Raw genomic sequence first — 25,327 nt, 5'->3', positions numbered from 1 at the left:
CATTCAGCTGTGCACGTTGGGCAACACCCACATAATCAAGATAAGAGAGAAAAACAAAGACAGACAGACGGAGAGCAGAAAGTAGATGGATGCAACCCTCAGGCATGAACCTCACTAGAATTATTTTTAATGAAAATCCCAGAAAATTATTATTTCTGCTGCATTTCAAGGAAAGAAACAAATGTAGACAGCCGTCCTTCTTCATGACACAGGAGGATTATCGTACTGCCAGAAACTTAACTTAACGTAATTGAGTGTGACCTGCTTTGTTATTCAGTGTGGCCTGGTGGCTCTGCTGCTAACAATGGGTGTATAAGAACACCTGGTGTAACACAGTGTAATAACAGCTACAGTAAGCTTACCCAGGCTGGGTGAAAGGATCTATTGTTACTCAAATGTTCACGTATTTGTTCACTTTATTTAAAAGCCTTTAATTGTCACTTTCGGCTGGAGTAATCACTTGCAATGAAATAAATATAGGATATTTCTTGCAGCCACCTGTCAGCTAATGATAATGAAAATTACATGTAGTGTTCGGTCCTGTTGCAGCGTCAGCTCTGCTGTAATTTGAAAACAAAGGGGATTTAAATAAACATATGTTAGCCATCTCAACTATCTGCAAATGCACAAAGAAAAGATTAGACACCTTCTCTGTAGCATAGTAATTACTGCGGTACCTGTGTGTTATTGAGAGCCTACATGCTTACATGCATATAAACATCTAATGCAGTGTATTTTTATATATTGGGAACAAAAATGACATTCACATAGAAAAACTAACACATATTCAAGAACACACACATACACACACACACACACATTCACATACACACACACACATAAATACCGGTACATATAATTATCAAGCAATCATGGCAATCAGAGCTTTCAAGTGGAAAGAAAAACAGACATGGGGTCTGAGTAGCATGCGACACAAAATGACAAAGAAAGGGAGAGAAAAAGTCTGTCAGAGATGAAGGATGGAAAAGGAGACAGACAGAAAGAAGGCAAAAAAAATGGTAGCTTGACAGTTATTTCATATTAATACCCTACATTAAAAGCCCCCATGATGAATAATTAATCTTCTGGAAAATGTAGTGATTTGTGCTCCTGGCAGGCTAATGCAATGTAAAATAAAACCTTGTTACAGTGGCTGTGAACATATATACTGTAGAGTCAGTTTGTTGTGTAGTAATGTAAGTTTTGGAGAACTGAGCTTGATTTTTAGCTTGTGTTTGGCACTTTGTTTATTATATGAAGGCAAAATTACATCTCTGACTGCACCGGTCTCAGCTGTAAATAATCACAGGTTATCTGGCAATGCGGGGTGTAATCTTCTGAGCCGATGTGAAGTGTGGCGTGAGAAATTGGACTGTATTACTTTGACTGTGTTAGTGACTCAGCACACATTAAATCCTCGATAGAATAATGGCACTGTTGAATCTGGTTGGTTCCAGCTGGAGCGTTGCCTTCTGGCTGCTGTCAATATGTCAGGTTGGTACCTGTCACTATACTCTCTACATGCACTCATGACCCCCTGACAAATGCTAGTTAAAGGACAGTATTCAAGTCAGTCTTAAAACAATAGCCAGGTGCCCAAATGAACACTTAGGCAGGATTTTACAAGCTATAATCAGTCTTTCTTTTCATACTAGTCATTAAAAGATCCCTTCTTAATGTGCTTTCAATGGAAGTGATGGGGACAAAATCCATAATCCTATTGTGCAAAAATGTATTCAAAAGTTTATCCTAAGCTACTATAAGATTCCAGCTGTCCAAATTAGCCAAATCAAGTGGATATCATCCAAAGTTACTGCCTTTTTAGAACAAAATTCCCTCTTTTTGTAACTATCCTTCCACTGTAGCTCAGCAAGAAAACACTGTCCAGGGAAACACAAAGAGGGAATTTTGTATTAAAAAGACTGTAACTTTAGAAGATATCCACTTGATTTGTTTAATTTGGATAACTGAAGCCTCATACTAACTTCAGATATACTTATGAGTATATTTTTGCACCAAACAAAGACTGTGGATTTTTTCCCCCCATCACTCCCATTGAAAGCACATTAGGAAGGGATCTTTTAACGGTCAGTATGAACAGATGGAATGATTATAGCAACTAAAACCTGCTTCAATGTTCATATGGGCACAATACTATTGTTTTTAGACAGACCTGAAATCTGTGACCTTATCCAGATCAGGGCATGATAGCCTGTCACGTGTTTTGGATTATGATTAATGTTATTTGATTGTGAATGTGTCCATATGCCCACTTCTTTTTCATCAACCTCACTTGCACTCATGTTTAATTCACATATGGCAACATAAGTTTCACTTGACAATGAAAAGTTATGCTTCATCTGTTCTCTGTTTATCTTTACCCATCTGGTTTATTTCCACATCCCTCCCTGCCTGGCTCACTCCTCTTGGAGAAGCCTCTTAGTATGAATATGGTCAGAAGTAGTTTCAAACGCTTTTTCCTCTTGCTTTCTGACTCCATCAGAACAAAGAGCTTTTGTTGACTTATTTATACATTTCTCATTTGTTTCAGAGATCATTTATTTAACAGGACTCATTGCATAATCTGCGCGCGCCATCTTACAGTCAGGATTCATTAACAAAGTGGCTGCATGTGTGTGTGCAGTGTGTGTATTGAATAGTATGTTTTCACATGTAAGTGCGCCGTCTCAATTAGAAACTTCCCTCGATGCTTTTTTTTGGTTTGGTCTGCATGTTTTAATGAATGTATCCATCTGTGTGTGTATATGTTTTTGTGTGAATTGCCTCCCCTGTTTAATAAGACTCGCAAATTCACTTGAGACTGTGTGAATGATGAAATAAGCGAACAAATCTTTCTCTCTCTCTCCGCATAGAGCTTCTCTCAGCTCTCCTGTGTAACCTTGCTGACACCACCTCAACAGATAGTGCCGTAAGGGTACTAAAATATTAAGAATTTCAAAAATTAAGTCTAAGACAGTGCATCAGAGGAATGCTGTGGCTACCAAGATTTCATCTGGGTGATGGACTCTGTTATGAAGTACACACAAAGCAGACTTCTCTGTTTCCATGGAGACCTATTGTGATCCCCATCACCCACTATATTTGCAAACATTCCTCTGAATCCTCCCCCCAACCCTTGAAGCAAACATACTCGTGGATAGTCGCCAAAACTGGCGTGAGGAGCCAAAGGTGATCCAATCGCCAATGTTATTGGAGACTTTTAGCTGCCCGCTTGTGAAAACTGTGCCATCACTGGGCCATGCAAGGAGGAGTCTGTGGAGAACTGAGCTAAATTTAGGTGCAGCAATATGTAGACCAGGTGTAATGCACATGGCCTACCTAGCCAGCTCTGTTTGCCCGTGTATTAATTCTGCAGCGTCGAACCCGGATAGACCTTTGAAGAGGCTGAACCAATAGCCAATATGCTCTATAACAGTGTCTAGTCCCATTCTGGCTTACTTTTTGTTGGCAGCAATGTGTGCTAAAGCCTTTGTTTTCTCTATACAAACATGCCAAAAGCTGTCTGTCTTTTCTCTTAATACCATGACACAGTTTTAGACAGAAGGAGGGACAGTGTTTTTCACTAAATTGTTTGGTAAATTGTAATTCAGATGTGAAGTTATGGTTAATTAATGGACTGTATTCTGTAAACATTACTCATGGTGCCTCAGGGCCTAGACCCATTTCACCGTTTGTTCAGGAAGTTTTATCTGAGTTGAAATCCGTGAGCGCAGCAAACGGAGAAGAATCATTTTTACTGCTTCCAGAAAAGAAAAAAATGGTATTCATGTTGCATTCAGGCAGTGTTCGAAACTTGCAATTCCCAGATGAAAAAGTGAACACCAGATGGGTCCATCGCAATTACTTTTTATATGCACATGCGAAGGCCTGCTCATTTATTTATGGATTACACAGGAGAAAGCTTTGGGTTTCACTAAGCTTTTTGGATTCTATATTTCCCGTCCTTTCCCAAAAGCAGCAATCTTTCACAGCTTCACACCAAAGCTGTATTATCTCACTGTGCTATTTTCTGTTTCTCGGCAAACTCCCATTCACTCTGTCTATTTTGAGATCCTCCTAATAACGCAGCGGAGTCGTGCAAATCGATAAATCTGAGCATACTTGTATGTCAAAGTAATGCTTGCTTATGATGTGAATAAAAGAGGGATGGAATTTGCAACTTTCATCCCCTGAACACGTTGAGAAAGGAAAAAGTGTTTCCCAAGCAGAGTGACAGCTCATTATGTGTATTGCCTGTTGTGTCTATGGAAGTGTGGGGGGTGGGGGGTGGTGCTGGTGGAGGTGGGGGGGTGGTGATATAAAATTTCTGTCTATAACACACAGAGACTGCTGGGTAAATTATGCATGAGAGGGTGACTTTTGTGATCAGCGCAAGACAAGTAAACACCAGGAATGAAAAGCCTAGTATTTTATACAATGATTAGTGTCTCTTTTCTTAGAAAGACCCTATCATTATGTACTTAATAGCTAGGCTATACAGTATAATGTGATTTTGTGGCATCATGATTCAGCTTCAAAAGGTGGTTAAACTCTAGCCTGCAAATAAAAAGCAGAGAAAATTGCCACCTTTTCAGGCTTAATTACCCTCCACTTCGTTTAACCTATTCAAACCATCTACTTCCTGGCCTAGAATTTAAATTCAGAAATGCAAATATGGCCTCTCCCTACAGTGGCTGGTGTCCCACACGGCCGGGGCGTGGTCTCTGTGAGGCGGGGGTGGGGGCAGGCAGGCAGGCAGGCAGGCAGCACGCTGTGAAGTTTTCAAACTGCCGGTCAAACAAAGTGCTTTGCCAAGCAGGAAACAGGAAAATAACCTTGGAGGTAGAAACGCTGGACTGTTTCTTTTCCTGGAATCAGGGATCAGATCACAGAAAACTGCCAAAACAGAATTAAGCAGGAGTGTTTGGACTCGTGCTCAAGCTTTTTTTTTTGACGATTAAACCGTTTTTGTTTGTAGATTTATTTTAGTGCTATTCATGATTTAGTACACTGGCTCAGTAGTAGTGGCACAACTGAGGAGCCAAAGCTGTGAAGTGAAAGTATTTATTGATTCATCAGATTTATTGTGTCAGAGCACAAAGCCTTGTCTGCTTCATCTAGAGCGCCCGCCCATTGGGGTTTCTGCGGAGCGATAGTGGGAGATTGATTATAGTCTCCGGGATTTGCCGTGGAGAAAGCCGGAGCCTGCTCGGACTGCGATTTGCTCTCTCTCTCGCTCTCTCTCTCTCTCTCTCTCTCATCAGTGGAAGAGCTGGATAGGAACATTTTTACGAGGACTTTATTTGCAGCTTGGCTCCGTGCAGATCCGCTGCACACGCTTGGCCCTGTGTTTAATCAGGTATCCAAATAACGCGCAAGTCACGCAGGACTTTTTGTCTTTTCGCCGAGGAGGCTGCGAGCGTGAGTCGCCTCCGCAGTCTCGGATGCGTAGTAAACGGGGAGTGGGTTGGGTCGCCCAGGCGCCTGGCACACGCACACGTCGTCAGCGATAAAAAAAAAAAAAAAAAAAAGCAGATAGGTGAGGGTGAAAGCGAGGGGGGAAGCGGCACCGGAGGCTTTGTGAAGCAGGAGGACACCGGGGGAGGAGAGTCGGACACTGGCTGTGGATTTGACTCTTAAAGACAAGCCCCCCGGCAGCTTTTGTCGTCCGGGATTCGTAGATCCTCCTCTTCTTTCCTATTCAGGACAAGCGGTCAAGCACACTGTCAAAACCCCCGGCCAGGCATCGTCTCCCTCATACTGGAAGTGAATCTGCGGGGCAACATACAATGGCAACCGGTGCGCTCCTTCTTGCCTGTGCGCTGCTTGGTAAGTCATGTGAAGGTCTCAGTCTGCATTTCTGCCGTGATTTATTTATTATTTTTTCTCCCTCAAAAGCATCTCCTGTGTCTCAGTCACGGCACACCTGTATGACACATGTGAATTTCAGCGGTTTTAGTTGTGAGAGCAACTATTAGTCACTGTGAGTCAGGTGGAGGCAGGGTGCATCGATAATCACTGCAATAATAACAGATGCCTGTGAACAGCTGTGTGTGTGTGTGTGGTGAACTAGGTTAATGTGATATTTGGACTTTAGTCACAGATTAACCCTACAGCTACAATCTGACCTCTTGTGTTCAAGGGGTGATGGGCAACCTTCTATTGTCTGTTTAATTAATACACACACATTCATAAGTACATGCTTACAGATAGGGACCTATAGGCTCCCACACATCATGGACACACCTGGATCACACATCACCTTAGGAAATGAAGTCATCCAGAGTTTGGGAAGACACCCGGTGACACTGAGGTAAACCCTCAGTGTGTTTTTTACTTCTCACATATTTGTCACTTACCTGCTGCTCCTGTTTATTGGATTTTCACAGACAAATGCCAGTTCAAGCGTGCGAAACCCGATGACGCTGAGTGACACATACAAACATTCATACGGGCATGATTGCTGACACACACGTACACACACAGAACATCCTGCCTGTGAACTGTCCCAAACAAACACCAGATGGCTTTTCTGTTCCTGGATGGGGAGGCCTGTCAGTGCTGCCGGGGGGGGAGAGGGGAAGGAGGGGGTGGGAGTGGGAGTGGGAGTGGAAGTCGGCCCGCTGGAGGCCCCCACTTGGCCAAGAGGATTACCAGTCTGTGCCTTGTTTTGCCTTCACGTTCCCTGAAGGTGCATCAGAAGTCACTTTCACTTGAGGCAGCAGACAGTCAATGATTTTTGTGAGGTGTATTGTTCTCTCTACTGTAGAGAACACTGCACACAGACATAATACAGATCGAATCACCGGTATAGGCTGGATAAGGGAGGGTTTTGATATTACGTAATAATCATGAATCATTTGTTTAACTGGGAAGCAGTTTTAGCTGGTGAGGAACATTTCAGGTGTTAGGAAGGCGTATGGCTTTGTTAAATGTGATGTGAATCATAGATACAGATCACAGGGGGATTCGTGATACTCTCTAATGCTATTATGATATCTTGCCAGCATTATTGGTGATGTTAGGCTGGCCATTCTGCAATATGTGACATGTTGCAATCATTTTCTAGGGCTGGAAAATTAGTCATTTATTGGGCAACAATTTTGATCATCAGTTTTAGTTTTTAATTGTTTTTTTTAGGTAAGTCTGGCATGGGTTGGACTGCTGGTTGGACTTCACATTGGGCTTTGGGAACTTGTGATGGGTATTTTTTTGCTATTTGCTTACCAATAAATCAGTAGAAAATTAATCAATATTGAAAAAAGTCATTTGTTGCATCCCTAAAATGATCAGCTGCCTGTGACAATGTTGAACATACCTGTAAAACTACAAAATGATGTTTCAGAAAAAGAAGAACCAAACATTTTTTTTTTTTTAATACAAAGAGCTGTAACAGACAACATAGGTCACGCCGTGTGCAACAGTGCATGAATCTGAGTCTTTAATTAACACATCACAGCGGCATGTAATATGTTAACGTAAAACAGGCATACACAAGCAAAAGGCTGATCTTGCAGAAAGCCGAGCAATTACAGTACATATTTAGTGTCTCAAGGAAGGAGGTTGGTGCTTGTGTATGAACGCACGGCAAAGAAAATACATTGTGATTTCTTGTTTTCTTTTTTTAAACCGCCATATCGATTGTTTATCCCATTCCTACTGTTCATGCGCAGGTGTCTGTTGTAAGTGAGATGTGCTTGTGTCTGATTTTGACATGTGTGCTTGCCTGCACGCGTGTTTGCACCTGTGTTTGTTTGTGAAAACGTATAAAACAGAGGCTGACAGCTGTGTTAGACGGGGACCAAATCAGTCATTGTTAAACCCAGAGGTGCCACTTACACATTTTTTTTTTTTTTGGCAGGCGAATCTTATATCGGGGTTATTTATACTGCTGAGTTTGCAACCAGGTGTGAGCGTGTGCGTGTGATTATTTGTGCCACCGGGGTATTTGATATAAAGCATATAAAAAGAGTTGCCAGAGGGAACAAATGTTTATTAGCTTTACAAACAGGATGCTTTCCTTCTCCCCCACAGAGAGTGAGAAAGATGTCATCATGTTTTTGGTGTGGTGTGACACAGTGTGCTTTTTTTTTTTGTTTTTTTTTGAGGGGTGTGTGTGTGCTCCTGTTTGCGTAAGAGTGTGTTTGAAACGGAGAGCCAACCCAAAAAGTACCCAAGACGTCTCCGTTTATATAACTAAATTGAAAGTGTAATATGTGCGAGGCTGGCTGGTTTAACTGTGAAATGCCTGAGTGGTTTCCATTTACTCGGCTGACAGGAGAGCGGCCCGCAGTAGCAGGTTCAGATGAGCTGCTACTGGTCCTGTTAATCAGCTGGTCTCAGAGCAGCCGTACATTGTCCAGATGAAAGTCTTAAAGCTTATGTTTGGCAAGATATACATCCTGCCACCTGCTGTTATTCACACGTTTGACATAATGGGATGTTTTTTATATATATATATATATATATATATATATATATATATATATATATATATATATATATATCTTGATTAGCTCTGCCAAATCAGTGACAGGTGCTGTTTTCATCCTTCTGTCCATGTTCACATAATATCTGGACATGTTATGAATACATTTGCGCAAACTTTAGTTGGGAGGTTGGTTGTGGGGTTAGGAAAGATGTCATAAATTTTTCATACCGCTCGGCCAAAAGATAGGGGGGGGTTGCAGTGGGTGTGGCCCCTCATTCAAAAGAACAAAACTTTTGAGCAGCTGCGCATTAACACCACTATAATCTCCTTCTTCATAATCAGAAGTAAACAATATACTTGGATAACATGGTATAGCACTGAAAGCTGCATCTTATCTTTTATCTCAATATTCAGCAAGCAATTTTGCATATTTTGTTGTTTGATTTTTAATCTATTTTTCCTTCTCTTCATTGGTTTCCATTCATTTCTGTAGGATATGAAAATATATTAGCAGACGCTTCATGCCTATATGCGTTTTTGTTATATTGTTGTGTTATTTATATTTAAGGTAACTAAATGACTTCCAGACAGTTAAACTGCATTACCACACAACAATAATGGAACTCAACAGTGTGTTAATTAATTTTAATACTATTCCGATATGAAAGAAAACCAGTGGCTACTTGGAAAGTAACAATAATAGATTAAAAACTCTATTGTATGCTTTGAAAACTGGTCAGTGGTAATTTTAAATATACATATCTTGTAGTCAAGGAAGTAAAACTCACAAAAAAACTTTGTCATTCAGCGGCCTGCATTTTCTTTTCTGTCACTATTTGTGCAGTGGATGTTTTTTTTATTTCCTCTCAGTCATCATTATGTCTTAGTGATGTTTTTGATGCTATTTTTGATCCTTTGTTTCAAGTCAGACAGGAAACTGAAACAATAGCTTGTTATCTATTGATTTGAAAAGTTTTTAAAGTAGTTCTAGAAACACCATCAAACTTTGTGCTAATCATTAAAGCCGGCCCTCCATAATTGGCACAATCAAACATGAAGGTACTTAGGAGCTCATTTCCATTTTAGGCAGAGCTACTCTGTCATTTTTTTCCCCAAACATATTTTGTACAGTGTAAGGAGGGCAGTCCTTATAGCCACTTATGTATATGTTTGATTGTCCATGTGGTGCTGTGACAACTGTCATGCTTGAAAGTGGTTTGTTTGAACAATCTAATTTTTTTCAGACCCAGTGATTAAAACGTGTGCATTTCATAATGTGAAACGAGTTTATAATTAGGCATGAAAGAAATGAGAAATCCTGATAATATGCCCTTCACTAATTACCATCTAGTTTGTCAATATTATGATGTAAGTTCAAGGAAAAGTAGGATCATGCCATTTTTGCATAAAGACAGACAAAGAACATTAAAGTAAACCGTTTTAACTAAATAGAGGTTGAAGTGAAAACAGGCGGCGTTAAAAGACGTTAGATACACATGCAGTCGTTATTTTCTAGGGCTGTTGAGGTCAGCTCAGAGGTATTTCAAGGATTCAAACTTTTGTCAGGATTCAAAGTTTGCAGTGCCACTCCCTGATGCCCACCCCGACCGGTCCCAAATAAGAATGACAGCTGGAAGTCTGCGATCCAGAATGACAGGGATTTTTACTTGTGTGTGTGGTCAAGCTGTGCGTCCTCTTGCTGTACATCTTGTGTCAGCTGTTACCACCCTGGGAATGTTTTCCATGTGTTTGTAAGCCTCAGCTGACATGAGAGAGAGTTCTGTCTAGACAGTGGACAGTGGGGTAAAATGTAATAACTCACTGTCAAGTTGTTTGTATAGCTGTTTGTATATATTTATATATATATATCTATATATATGTAAGCTATGGAAAAAGTTTGGTGTGTGGATGTGATTGTCTTGAGTTTTGTTGCTCATTATTTTTGCCTTTTGTTGCCAGTGGACCTTCTCCTCTCTGTTAGGGGAAATGCGGGTTAGTGCAGCTGTCTGATTTCGGTCCTGTTTGCTCCCCTTGTTATTTTCTGTGCCTGCTATATTCTCTAGTTGCACGCGCACTTGTTTGCATCATAAGCACTAGACCCACGTCTTTGTGTGTACCCATGACAAGACGCCTTTTGTGCTATTGTTTTTTCCACATCATAACATCGTTGACTCAACTGCCAAAAAAAAACAAACAATAGAAAAGCTGAAACAACACTGTCAGCTTGGCTATCATCCAGTAAATATTCATTAAAGACGAGATGCATATTGAAAACGTGGTATATTCGTAGGTCAGTGTTCTCCTGTTTGCTGAACACTGAGATGTCATATTTAGTCGTGGATTAATAGAACTGGAGGAGGGATGTGAGATTGTGCTAGCATTGTTTTTGTGCTTTGTTGCGTCACGTAAGTGTCCACCTAAAGGCACGTCAAAATAGTGGTTACTACTAGTGTCTACTACCCTCAGGGCAAGTCATTTCCCTGTAATACAGACTTCACAGTCAGCTACGGAAACTCGCACCTAACCACCACTGCAGTCACTAAAACCCCACTGTCCTCAGTTAACGGAGAGAAATCTGGTCTGGAAGTTTAAGGAGTAAAACAACTTTTCCTCCAATGCAGCATTCAGAGGGAGATCAGGGAGACATCTGAAAACATTTGAGATTGAACTGACTGAACGTGATTGCTAACAGAACAATAAATCAAAAGCTGAAGTTGTGGATAACCACAGCTAGTCCTCTCATGCAGTGTCTGTTGTTTTAATGATGATCCTCCCCTGTGACCCAAATCTGAGCTGTAGTCTCTCTCCGGTTCACATGGAGAGATGAGTGACTGTGTGTGAAGTGAAACAAAGTTCTTCGGGGACACTTCCTGGCCTGCCACAGTGAATCAGGAGAAAGGCTCGAGCTGGAGCCGGAGCAGAGGCAGCGTCTGCTTTGTGTCAGATTTTTTTGATCCCGCAGTAGCACCTCTGGTTAACTGTCAGGATTCTCTCACCCCCCCACCCCCCGACATCGCCACTTCCTGCCAAGATTGCATGGCTGTGGCTGCACATCTCTTCACGCTTGAGATCGTATCTCGTGTTTTGTGATAACAACCCAACAACAACCCTTCAGCCATTCAGTTTGTAAACTGTTAAGTGCTCTTTCGGGATGATTTGCATGTATCTCTGCCTCTCCTCGCTCACACATAAATGGCACTCCAGCTGCCTCCTCCACCTCCTCCTGCAGTGAATAGTCCCTGACCTCCCTCCCCCACTCTTTTCTAAACAATGCAATGCCCAGCCCACCTCCTCTTCAAAGAGCACTAATTAGAAACTGCCCTCAAGTGTGATCCAAAGCAGATATTTTCATCTTCTTTACAGTGTCAGCGGGGGAATCTACGTTTAAGAGTCATTTCTACCTCCGACTGTTTACGAGCACCTTTCTTGCTCACTTTAAGACCCGCCCAGCCCCCATCCCCTTGGGATTTTGTCTGCTCCTTCCCCCTCCCGCTGCTCTGTGTAGAAAGCGATGATGACTGGCCGGCCAGAGGATTCCACTTTACTCCTCCACACGCGCACACACAAGCACCCACAGTGCTATGAGCCGCTGTCCTTCGCTGTAGCTGCTCTCCCCTGCTCCCTGCTTGATCCTCCACCCGAGTAGATCCCACGCTGGTGGGTTACACACCAGGCACTGTAACTATGGCGACCGCTCCCCACCTGCACACCGCTGATCCATATTCAGTGGCACACACTTCTCTCAGTGTGCACGTTCAAAGATGAATGTGTGCACATGAATAGCTGCATGTCTGCAGCCCTGTTATTTTTTTTCTCCTTTTTTGAAAATACACTTACGTAATAAAGAAGAGCACTTCAGTCACTTTGCCATTATGTTTCCGTTAACGTGCTTCTTTTCCGGTTTACACCTAAAAGCAAAGAGATGCTTGCGTGTGTGTTTGTGTGTCTAATTGCTTATGCATAAATGCATGAATTTACAAGCCCATGTATTTTACTGCCTGAAAGGCAAAGTGACTGACAATGGCGGAAAAGTCTGTTTGAAGTAGACTAATTAATAGTTAATTAGTTTTCTTTCCGATCTGCAGCTTAATGCGCAAAAAGTGGGAACTGATAGCAAGCTGCCAGTCATATAAAAACTAACCACTGTACATAAAGTAGACACAGCTGTTAGGCTTAGTTGTGCACAAGCAGAAGATGGATAATGACTGAAGATAGTGTGTTTTTATAGCCTTGCATTCTTTTAATTAACGCTAAAAATAACAGTTGCTCATGACAGGATATTATGAATTGAGGGATTTGTTTTGGTTATGGTTTATGGAATAATCTGTGTCTGTGTTAAAGTTTTGGTATGGAAAGTATAAGTGTATAGATTCGAGATCACAGTGCTTTGTCATTCAGACAGGGTGGGGGATGTGTATGTTTTTGAGGAAGGGGGGGTTGAGGTTTGATTGGGGGTTGGGAAGATGAGGTTTGTGGGGTAGCAGGTGTCCATATAGAGTTAATGGATTTGGCGAAGGGAGTAGATGGAGGCTCTTAATGTACTGGAGGTGTGTGTGTGTGTGTGTGTGTGTGTGTGTGTGTGTGTGTGTGTGTGGGTGCGTGTGTGTGTGGGTGCGTGCGAATGGGCTCAGATGAACAAACCAGTTTGACAACTTGCCTCTGTCCTCCATCTTCCCTTTTTTTTTTCTTTTGACCCATTTGACCCTTTTTTCTCCCACACAGTCAGAAACAAAAATAAAGCCTTGATGGGATAATGGCCATACTCTCTATCCAAGGATGATTGCCACTTTTAAACACTTCCACTGACAGTCCTGTTTTATGTTCTGTTCATCATAGTCCCAACCTAACTGTAACCATCTGTCACACTGTAAATGTTTACCAAGCTTACGGTGACACACAAAATTGTAGATTTGACAATATGCAAAGAATTGTATCGCATAATTTCTTATATAATTATTTCTTCTCCATGTCATATAGGTCTGTGATAAAACTGTAGGTCTGAAAATTGCTCCTTTGTCAAGTGCCTTCAAAGATTCAGCGCTTGTATTCAGTGAGCTAATGAGGCAGAATTTAAAAGCACGTTGATGGGGGCATTCATGGGGAAAATAATAGGGAGTATTATTATTTCCTGCATACAGTACTTGCTTTTCTTTATGTGCGGCTGTTGATTGATCGCTCACATTGTCAAGCTGGGTTGACTGAAACTATTGTATTCCTGCGTATAATAGTGTGGTGTAACATATAATATTCCAGTCGTTTTTTGATGTGAATAAGCAGTATGTCTTAGTGAAGTGACCTGGCATGGCCTGGCCTGTGACTGTAGGCGTTATTCAGTCCAATGAGTTCATCGCAAACACTAAATTTATTACGTGGCCTTTATGGACAGAGGCAAGAGAGTGGCAAGAGAGGCATTGCTACCCAGCTGCAGTTTCTCACTGTCTCTCTCTCCGTGTTTGAATTATTTATCCATGACAAGGTTAGTAAGGAGCCGTGTTCAAACACACACAATTTTTTAGGCCTTAATTACGTTTAAATGTCAAGATTTTGCTGTAGCTTCACCATATGTAACCGTGGCGTTGTAACTGAGTTATAGCTCTGCAAGGCCTATGCCTGTTGCTGCACTGCTGCAAAACTAATTAGCAGAATCATGTAATCATTCTCTAGTTAAGTTCTTAATCATGTTTGCATTTACTCACATTAATGCAATAAAAAGACATATCGTTTTGTAAACAGTAGCTTTGCTGTTTGAGGAGGAGCAAATTTTGTTTGGCATTACTGATGAGAATTTTGATTTAAAAAAAAAAAAGTAATTTAAAAAGTTCAGAGGAATCACTGAGTGCTAATTATATGTTTTTAAAATGATCACTCAGTATTAAAACAAAGAAACTCAAAAGCTGTGTACCATTGTGGTCCAACAGGAAGTCAGTGCAGCTGAGGGTGTAGGAGGAAGGATGAAGAGATGCAGCTGTTCAACAGAGGAGGATAGATCATGATCTGCTCTATGCTGTCGACACTACCGATGAATACTGCCGGCACTGGAAAAGAATAGGAGAAAAATATGAATCAGCCCCCGTAGACCAATCACATGTTTTGCTCAGCATGCACAGCCCCTACGCTCAGTTACATTAACAGTGGAGTTACCGCAGACTCCTACAGTGCGCAGCAACACATCAACACAGAAGTATGAATCAGGCATGAAACCCCCACTCCCCCACCCCCCGTTGCTCCAATCCTGGTCTCACCAGCTGTTATGAGCAACTACCCAGGTAGGGTCATGACTGTTGTAGCCCAGGGGGCCCATAAATTAGGACTAGTTAGCATAGTGAGAGCAGAGGACAGCGTGACCCAGGTGTGACACAAAACAGAAGTCCCAGTTCAAGGCTACTAGACTTGAGAATGGGATTTGAATCAAAAAATAAAATGTCTTCACTTGGACTTGACTGCTGTGAGACTTGAGTCCCAAATGATTTGACTTGACATGAGACTTGAAAGCAAAAACATTTGTGGCTCATGTTTTAACATTGTATAATTATTGTTTTAATGGTGAATATGAGGCAACAGACAGTTAGCTTAGCTTAGATTAGCTGAAAGACTGAAAAATAAGATGCAGCAGCTAGCCTGACTCTGTAAGTAGCCTAACAAAACAATTTCTTGGCAGTGTGCAGTAATTTCCTGAAGACTTCAGGAAATTACTGCTTGCAGCCTAGAAATAGTCCGAGACATAATATTAGTAAAGCCGCAACTACATGAAATTTGTGCACAGATTAAGCCTACAAGATAAAATGTCAATTAGTGAGCTTTGTTTTTGTTACCTTTGGACAGAGCCTGGCTAGCTTTTTACCTCTATTTCTGGGCTTAATGGGTCAGCCAAGCTAACTGGCTGCTGGCTTTAGCTTTATATCTACCGTACAGACATGAGTGATATCGATCTTCTCATGGCGACAAAGCAAATAAGCGTATTTTTCCATAACTATTTCTTTAAAACTCTAGCTAAAGATAGAGGGCTCCTCACAGTGTGCTTAAAAGTGCAGTACATGCACGTGCATCTGTTTGTGTCTCTCTTTACCCTCTGCTTATGCTAATGGTGAGTCCTTCACTCTGCTGCCTTACAAAGACTCCCTCACTGAGTTATTTTTCTCTCCACGTAACTGTCTTTATCTTGAAATCCTTGCATGTGTACCGCAGACATCACCTGGTTGCCATTCTTTACTTAAGCCATACAAAGATGAAATAGTGGTGTACAGTATATCCACTTCATCTTGCCCAGTCTAAAGAAACGCTCCTGTACTCTCTTGTTCTCGCTCTGATTAAAGCAGCGTGGGTGTAATGGGCAGTTGTTGTAACCGTTTGTCAGCTGTTAGAGCAGCCTGCTGGCCCATCTTACTGGCCCTCTAATGGGAGTAGACCACTCAGTCTTTCTGCCTCGATTTGTTTCTCCATGTCAGATACTCGCACACACACACCTGTCTCGCAGCTGACAGACCTTCAGCGGCTAGAACGTTTTGCCTTGAACGCTGTAAAATGATGTAGCTTTTTCTGTAATGTAGAATCTCCTTCATCAGCCTTTTTTAACATCCCAGTTAATAAATCAGGCGGTGGGTATGGGATTTGTTGAAGGTTTTGAAGCTGACAAAAGGGTCAGAGGTTGGTAATGACAGCCCTGCTACACTGATGTCTACATTCTGATGCAGATGATGATTATCACAGCGGGAAGGACAAGGAGTCGTAAATGGAAAAAGAGTGAGAGGAGAAGGCCTCAATTGTCATATTTTATGCTGCCTAGAGCCCATCAATCAAAGATCCGAGAATCTGAGGAAGCTATGAGGGGAAAAAAAGTAAGGACTGCACATCGATCCATTACATGGTTTACATTAGGATGACATGCTTACCCAGCACCATGTACAAAAATTCACTCACTTCCTCAAGGACAGAGTTTTTATAATTTTTCATACCGCTACACTACTACATCACACCAGCGTCAGCACGAGCACAAATTCACGGTATGTCAAATTTAGATGAAGAAGAAGAGAGGCAATGACAGAAAAAGTGATTATTATTTTGCGACAAAGCGGATACAGGTTTATTTTGTTGCACGATTTCAGGAAACGGGCATGATTCGTACTGTACCATGACCATATCCTCTCTAAATGTTAATGTTTCCCTTACATAAAAACTGTCTCCTCTTTCTACCGCTTTCATCTTTCTCCCTCCAGTTTTCCCTCCTCTTGGAATCTCCCTGTTTCTCTCTTACACTCTTGCTCTCTGGTAATGATGTTAACGGGGTCAAATGCTTTCAGGGGCCTAGAGGGAGAAAGACGCGGAGTGAATTTGAAGAATGGTTAACCAGTGCTGAGAAGTGTGAAGAGGGAAATAATCTTACGTTCTTCATCTTTCCTCAGCGTTTATTTCTCTCTGTCACACATACTGTACATACATCACACATAAAGAAGTGGTACACTGGTACATTCATTTAGTTCTGTGCATTTTTATGGTGTTCAGCATCCTGGAGGCAGTTGTCGTTTTCCTTTTTTGCTTCCTCCCTCTTCCTCTTTTTTTTTTTCCCTCTCCTTTCACCATTGCCTTACTTTCCTCTCCTCATTGCTACCGGGCTGTCTGGGAATCTTCACAAGACTTCAGATCTGTGGGATGAGTGTGAACCTCCCTTGGGGAGATGGGACATTGACTGGGTCCATTTTCTAATGTCTAACTAGCATGTTCATAATTAATTCATACTACATTGCTTGGAGTTACTTTAATTCCCCCTCTCTTCAACTTTCCTCTGAAAAGTTTTTATAGAAAAGTTTATGGGTGGTATGTTCATTCACACCATTAGATGTGGGCAATGCCATGAAATGTGCTTACAATCTGATACCAAGTAATACCACTGCCAGAATCATAAATACTGATGTAGTTACCAATATGTCTTATTAAAGCCCCTGAAAACTTGGCTTCAGATTTCAGAAGTATTTCTCCATCACATAAAATATTCATGACTAAATGAGCAACACTTAGGCAAGGCAAGTTTATTTATTTAGCACATTTCATACACAAGGAAATTCAAAGTGCTTTACATAAGCAAAAGAATATAAGAACGGGAATTAGAACAATGGAAATAAAAACACGACGTTAAGAAGCAAGTAAAAGTAACAAAAAAATTTCAGAATAAAAAATATTAGTCATTATTAATTGAGTTCAACACTCTCAAACTCAGCTATTCTGCTTCAACAGGACAGTGTGTGTGTGTGTGTGTGTGTGGTTTAATCAGTGTCTTGGGAATGTATGGAAACACATCTTTCTTGAGATTTCTGTGACAGCACCTTTTTTCAACTGATTCCCGCTGACTTAAAACCAGTGAGAAAAACACAAATACAGAAATCTTTTGTGTTCATGTAGGACCCCATCGCTTATGAAGCAGATAATTCAGAAGAGCTTTCTAGAGTGGCTTCTCTGCTGTCATGTAGGGAAGAGCGTCCGCTAACCATTACCCAATGTTTTACATGTGTATCATTTATTGGCAACTGAACGTCATGCCCACCAAGTTACTTGCTAAACATTAAGCATTTCTTTTTATTATTGACTCAGAAGAATTTAGTGTCATCTAGCAAAACGGACATGGCAGAAATGGAATATAATATTCATATGTTTTAATTAGTGCATAATCCTCAGAAACTAAGAATTGTTGTGTTTTCATTAGCTTAGAATGAACCCTTTATATCTACACAGGGAGTGGGTCTTCTTCCACAGAGCCTGGCATGTTGCATCGTCATGTAGCCCAGAACAGACAAACCGAACACTGGCTCTAGAGAGGGCCCTGCACAGTTTTCACAAGTTTCGTGGCCACTGTAGGTTCTCCTACACGCTTAGAAGGGGAGGGTGAGAGGAGGGGTATTCAGTTCACTGGTAGATGCCACTAAATCCTACACACTGGTCCTTTAAACACTACTTACTTAATTACTTAATCACATAATTGTGAAATAAGTCTTGATGATGCCCCTCTTTCATTCAGTGGGTGTGTGTGTGTGTGTGTATATATCTTCTCTGAAGTAACAAGGTGATCATGCACACAACACCATCAGCAGAGTCGGAAGATGACAATGAAGCATTGTTTACCGAGACAGTTTCTACTCTAAACAGAAGTGGAGGAGACAGAGGCAGCTGCCTTTTTTCATATCCATCCTGTTGTTGCTACTATTAATAATCAAAACAAGAGTTAGCTTTTGTATTGCGGGATGTCGTACTGTACCTGGGTTTCTTCTTAGTGTTTGTGTATAATGAGGAATGGAACAAAATGAGAAGCGGTGGCAGACTACTAGAATCTCGGCTTTAGCACATCTCTACACTGCTGTGACTGTCCTCTAAATTACTTGCACCCTGCAGTGCTTTGATTATACACCTTTCTAGGTGTATAATTATCATGTGTCATAGAAGAGTGAAGATGTGAGTAGGCATGAATGCTAGTGGCCTCACTGCTGTTTCCACTGAGAATAAGACACTGGCCACAAATGATTGGATTAGTGTTTAACCCCCCTTTCACTTAGCATAATCCTCTTTGCAGCTTTCCCTGTGTGTGTGTGTGTGTGTGTGTGTGTGTGTGTGTGGTTATGTTTGTGTGTTTAGACTCATCTGGTTCCATTGCTCTGTATGCTCCAGCTGATGAACGGCAAGGTCGGTTAGAGAAGCCCGTCCGTGGACATTGACCATCGTCTTGACATGGGACGCATGTTTCCTGTGTTCACTCAACAAGCTGTGTGGGAAGCAAAGATGAGAGATGAGACACAGGAGAGGAAAGCCAGAGAGAGCGAGGGCGGGAGGAGAGGTAGCAAGACATCCGCGGTATGCAGAGATGGAGATGAGCGTTAATAATAGAAAATCTGAGGCCTTGTTGAGCAAACATGGGCACTGTGCGATCGAGGCGGCGCAGCCAGAGGTGACGGAAGTGGGGGAGGTTGCGGGCACGGGATTATTGTGGAAGGGTGGTGGAATAGAGCGATCAGTTGAAGGTCTGCGGGGTTTGGTATGTCATTGTCAGTCTTTCTAAACAGCCCGCAGAGCGATGGGCACTTTGAAGTTTCACAGAGCTGCTTAAATCCTGCCTGAAAAGACGCAGAGAACCGCGAGGCAAAGAGAAGAGACAGGAGAGGGAGAGAGAGAGAGAGAGATAGAGAGAGCGAGACAGAGACAGAGAGAGAGAGAGAGAGAGAGAGAGAGTGTGTAGGGGCAGGACGGAGGGAAGGATTGATGATGGGTGAAACACGGAGGAAAGGAGTGAAAGTAATCAGAAATAAGGAGGCAGCTTGTTTCAGAAAGATGACAGGAGACAGGCGAGCGGAGGAAAGCTCTTAGTGCGCCAACACAGTATGAGTTGTATGGGTTTTTTTTTTTTTTTTTTAGGGTGTATGAGTAATATGTTTCCAGCAGTTTTTAGATGAGTAGCTGCAACATGAGAAGCAGTGATGCAGCGGTACAGCTCTGAGCTGATCTGAGCTGAATGTGGGTAGACCGGGCGCCGCCAGATTAGCACACTGACATCACAGCGAAGAAAAGCTGGGAACTGAAGTCTGAGTCAGGATAGATGGCTGCTTCTCTTACCTAATGCTTCCCATAAATGTTCAGCCAGATTCAGTCAGCACCCTTCGCTATAGACTTTCTGTCAATTTCAGTTTTTTAACTCCACAGCGTTTGCTGTTTTCTGAACCTGGAAGGTTTTCCATGTTGATTAAATTTTTAAATGTCAGTTGCCAAATGTTTAGCAGGTTTTAGCCTCTAGCCGCACAGTAGTGTGGTACGATGTGTGCAAGTGGACAAAGCAGTGATGTTATGTGCAAAGCTGGCGTTAAGAGACTGAAAAGGTGCGACTGGTCTGGGTTCCTGTACCAGCCATATGAGCTACTGATATTCTAAACCTCATCACAGTTTAATATAACTTTATCTTAAATCTATAACATTTCCACTCATGTGTTTTGTTCCTTAAGTGGCTCATTAGTTTGGATTATTACGCATTTCTGTGTGCAAACAAACAAAAAAACTAGTCTAAAAGGTGAACTTCATGTTGATTATGTCTATTTGTGTCAAGCGTCAGGAGATGTATTATTATCATTATTCGACAGGACTGCAGTTTGGAAGAACTGAATCATTACAAAGCACTAGTTCACTTAGCTTATCATTTCAAGCCTTGTATGATATTCCTATAGTATTATTTCGTAAAGAGAAAAAAAGAAGAGGCTCCCAGGATACAAAAGAAAAATTTTATTTCATGTGTGAAAAGGGACACAGGAAAAAAAAAATACAAAAAAATGAACGTTTCAGTCAAAGGACCATTGTGATGAAATAAATTGATTCTTTTGCATCCTGGGAGCCTGTTCTTTTGTTGTCAGTGGGCAGTCAGTCTCTGTGTAAAATGGAACTGTTGTCTTAGGTCATACGCACCTGATGCCATCTTTTGAAAAGCCTGGATTTAAGAGCGCAAACCTTGTTACTGTTCCTAACCATTCCTATAGTATATAGATATAAGACATATCGGTGAAGGAATCAGGCAGGGTTTAGTGACTTTACAGTGAGCTTAACATACCTTTCAGTCTTTTATGTAATATATGACAGCAGTATCATTTAAGATATTCCTTCAATAAGCTGATATGAAGAAAACTCTGTCATTTGGTCAAATAAAATCATTTTCTTTCTCCTTTTCTTTTCCTCCAAACAGACTTAACAAGTTTAAAATTTTAAAGTCAAAGCATTTATGAGTACCATTTCAGAATTTATATCCTCATTAGTCCTGTGGAGTCCTTTGGGAGAAATCAAACCATACAGAATGATTACTCTCATCAGTGTTCACTTTGGCTTACCACTGTGACTGAATTTAAATCCCAAATCAGAGATTTGTAAAGATTTTAATACCCCATGGGTGGAGTGTACTTCAAAATGCAAGACATAGACAAAAGACCTGAAGCTCCGAGCAGAGGAAGGAAATAAGACATACAGACAGATCCACACAGACAGATATGCAAAACTACACACACACACACACACGTCTGCACACACAGGAAAATGAATGTGGACCTTCCTCCCATTTTCCTCCGTTTTGCCGACTCAGTGAGCACAATCTGCAAAGGTGTCTTAATTTTTCAACTAGATAACCTTTTACTGCAATACAGACACACAGACTCATGCATGCCCGCGCATGGACACACACATACACGGGCTTAAATGGACTCGCACTAATAATGGAAGGTGGGGGTGTGTTGTGGAACTGTTAGAGAAAGTTACTATGAGAGGATGTTGAAGTTAAAAAGCTGTTGTGGTGAATTATTAATGCCAAGCATTGTGCCCACAGACACAGCCTCTTACAACACACACTCTCTCATACACACATACACACACGCACATACACACACACAAACACAGCTGCAATCCCCAGTTGCTTGTGCAGGCAGGAAACGGCGTACTTGTCGCTCTGTCTGGATTTGGGGTATGTGTAAGTGCTCTGTTGTCTCCGGCCCCAAATGAGAGGGGCGTTTGTAGTTGTTCCCTGAATGGTGAATGCTCTGTGTGTGTTTGGTGTATGTGGGTGTGCATGTGCATGTGCATGTGCATGCAAGGAGTTGAGGCATAATTCACATATGCTGTCTTACTAAATATAGGCTACAAAGCAATGTACAGAAAAGTACTAATCAGTCTTCACTTGGGGTTTAAGCCACAGGCTGCTCTGTCTGCTACAATACTCTCTACATGTTCATTGTTCAATCCATCATATGACAATAGAATATTTCTTATATATTCCTTCTTAAGCGTACACTTGACAACAGTGTTTTGAAGTTCATCCTACAGTATTAGTTTTCTATTTGCAAAATGCAAATGATGGAATATCTTAAATGAAAAATAAACCAATGGTGATACAAGCAGATCCTCATAAAACTCAATTGGGACATTACAAATCTTGAAAAGAAGCAAATGTCTAAACTTAGTTGGAATAATTTCCCCAAGCACCTAAAATCAAATTTAAACATTTTCAGGTTTGACCTCTTATAGTACAGTGTTAACGTATGTTATTTCATTCATGTCAATGCAAACAATTTGGAGAGATAGTTGCAACGATTTAAGTGATAATGACAATACACATTTTTTCAGCTCAGCATAATGTGTATCACAAAATATAATTATCACAATATGTTACATCTGTAGTAGAGCCAGAAATATAATGGACTTCTGAGGAGGATACTAATGTTTCTAAGAAAAAAAAAAAAAAAAAAAGATGATGACATTGTGGCAGATATTAATTTTTTTTTACATAAATGAATAACAAACAGTTTTAATTACAATCCTTTAAATTTGGCTGTTAAAGACATTTATTAGTTGAAAAGTAAACCTCTACGTGCTCTCTGGTGGGCAAGCTAATGATGACACAGTTTCTAATTTGCCTCAAACATATGTTTGGCATCTCTGCACTGAAATTTCTGGTTACTTATCAACCACCATATGTGCCATATGATATATCAGTGATACTTTAGCAGATATATCAACCCGGCTGCATTTATTGGTCTAACTCTAATCAGCAGTCTTCGCACATCTGTGCTCACAAGGACTAAAGACTATGGATGTCAGGCAAAGCAGTATTTATTATCCATTCCATAAACACCTGTACTCTCTACAACTTGACACATTTAACATGCCCTCCTGACTCGTGTTTTACCAGCTCACACTGACCTCTCTCCCAACTCCCAGATGGCTGCCTTTCACCTACAGTACGTGTAGTACAGCTGCAGTGCTGTCCTTGTGGTGAAGGGTTAACGTGAGTGCGTGTAATAGCAGTGAGCGTGACTGGATGACAGCTGTTAAAAAGAGTTACTGTGAATGTTTCAAGTGGTTAGTGGTGTTCAAAAACTACGTGTGTGTGTGTATATGTGCACACCTAAACCTCAGTAAGGGCTCTCGAGAATGCTTAACTGCACATGTCACGCTGTTCCTGTATTTCCCAGGAGATTTGGGGTGCATAAACTCTGCTAATGCTAAATATTTAAACCGCAGTTTTGTAACCCATGTTCTCCATTTCCTCTCTCCCTGCCTTCACCCCATCCACTCTCCCTCTTTCTTTTTCTTCTCTCCATCTCTCTCTCTCTCCTCACATCCGTCTGTAGCCGGTGTTGCCGTGGCTCAGAGAGTTGTAACTGTGCAGAGTGGACCGTTGATACGGACTGAGGGCTCCCATGTGACCATCTGGTGCAACGTGACGGGCTACAAAGAGGGGGTGGAGCAGGACTTTGAGTGGTCCATGTACCTGGCATCAGCACCGGACAGGGAGATCCGCATCGTGAGCACGGCTCAGCCAAACTATGCCTACGCCGTTTATGCCCAGAGGGTGAATAGTAAAGAGATCTATGTGGAGAGGCTGAGCCGCGACTCAGCCGTGCTTCACATCACCAAAGTGCAGGCCAAGGACCAGGGTCTGTTTGAGTGCTACACACCCAACACAGACGGGCGGTACCTGGGATCCTACAGTGCACGCACCAACCTCACTGGTGAGTCTCTAAGCACACACACACAAACACACTGTCAGTGTACAGATAAACCACATGTTGTTACTACAGATGCTCATACATTTACAGCTGTACATGTATCTGTTATAACTGATCAAGCTGTTAAATACAAAGCCAACCCTAGTCAAAAATTGTACCAATCATAATCAGCCAATCCACCTTTATAAATAGGTACAAATTACCTCTCCAACTGCCTAAATACATCATATGGATATATTTGTGTCTATGCTTATTTGTAATTTGATAATAAATGTATCCAGTTAACTTAGTGTGCTAATAGAGAATCTGCCTGCTATTCTTTAAACGTACCCTGTGGAGTTTTTTTTACCACTAGTGGTGCTATAGAGCAATGTTTACATAAGTGGGTCCCCGTCTTGTTTGTATCTTGTGCTGTACTAGCAAATGCATGAGGACACACATGTCCCACAGGAGTATGTGGGTGAGACAATACACATATGCAAACATGATTGGAAATTTATGTTGTATATCGAATTGGCTTTCAACCTTGGCAAGGGAAGTTTGTTTGTTTAGCACCTTTCAAAAACAATTCAGTGCTAATTAAAGTGCTAATTTAGGGCAAATCTAATATGACCCATTTTTGTAATAGTGTTGTGATTATACCACTTGATGGATTTGACTTATGTTGGAGTGTTTACATTATTTTCAATGCCAGATTAACAAAGTAGAGCTGTGAGCCCCTGTTGACCCCTTTTCTTACCCTTATATTGTATATGTATCCTGTTACTTTTAAGTACCAATCAGGTACAGGGCACATGATAGTCTACACATGGCAGCTTTATTATATTTTGCCAAGAGCCCCAGAAACCAACTAGTACTCCTAATCTGGAATACTACCCTGGCCCAGGCTTGCTGTGTGTTAGTGTTAGTTTGTGGTAATTTGATTAAACATACATTTATTTAGGATTAAAAGATTATGTGTAAGCATAATATCAATGAAATTAAAAAGGTGTTAAAATTAGATGTTGGCACAGGGCCACTACATATAAGACAAATGCTCATGATTAGGTAAAAATGCAGGAACTGTCTTGAGTCATGTCAGTACATATTGTGCTTTAGTGTTGCATTTTCCCAAACACATTTACAGCAACATTTACGGCAACATTTACAACAGCGTTTTCAGCGAAGGGCTTTTGGTCCCCATGAGGGTTTTGGAGCCTCAGGCAGCTGCCCAGCCTCTCTGTGTGTGTGCTGTGAACTCTTGTTGTTAGTGGTTTGTAAGTCCAAGTAAAAGCAAGGCAGATTCAGTGACAGTGACAAAAAAATCAATAACTAGAGCCCGTCCAAAAACTAGCTGTGATCTGCGCACCCTTTGGAAAGAGTGTAAGTGGAAATGTTGCACTCCAGT

The 25,327-nt window shown here is 41.4% G+C and overlaps 1 protein-coding gene across 1 annotated transcript in view; it reads left to right on the top strand.

The window, feature by feature from the left end:
- The first annotated feature begins 4,780 nt into the window (after positions 1-4,780).
- Positions 4,781-25,327, top strand: part of igsf3 (immunoglobulin superfamily, member 3) — a 72,411-nt gene continuing 51,864 nt past the window's right edge. Inside the window, exons 1-2 of the mRNA XM_044365021.1 lie at positions 4,781-5,829; positions 23,563-23,943. Coding sequence (XP_044220956.1) covers positions 5,790-5,829; positions 23,563-23,943 — 421 coding nt within the window. The 5' untranslated portion in view covers positions 4,781-5,789. The remainder of the gene's footprint in view (positions 5,830-23,562; positions 23,944-25,327) is intronic.

The sequence above is a fragment of the Thunnus albacares genome, chromosome 11 (genome assembly GCF_914725855.1).
Source record: "Thunnus albacares chromosome 11, fThuAlb1.1, whole genome shotgun sequence".
Taxonomy (NCBI): domain Eukaryota; kingdom Metazoa; phylum Chordata; class Actinopteri; order Scombriformes; family Scombridae; genus Thunnus; species Thunnus albacares.
Note: the sequence above shows the minus strand (reverse complement) of the source record. Positions and strands in the feature narration are given on the sequence as shown.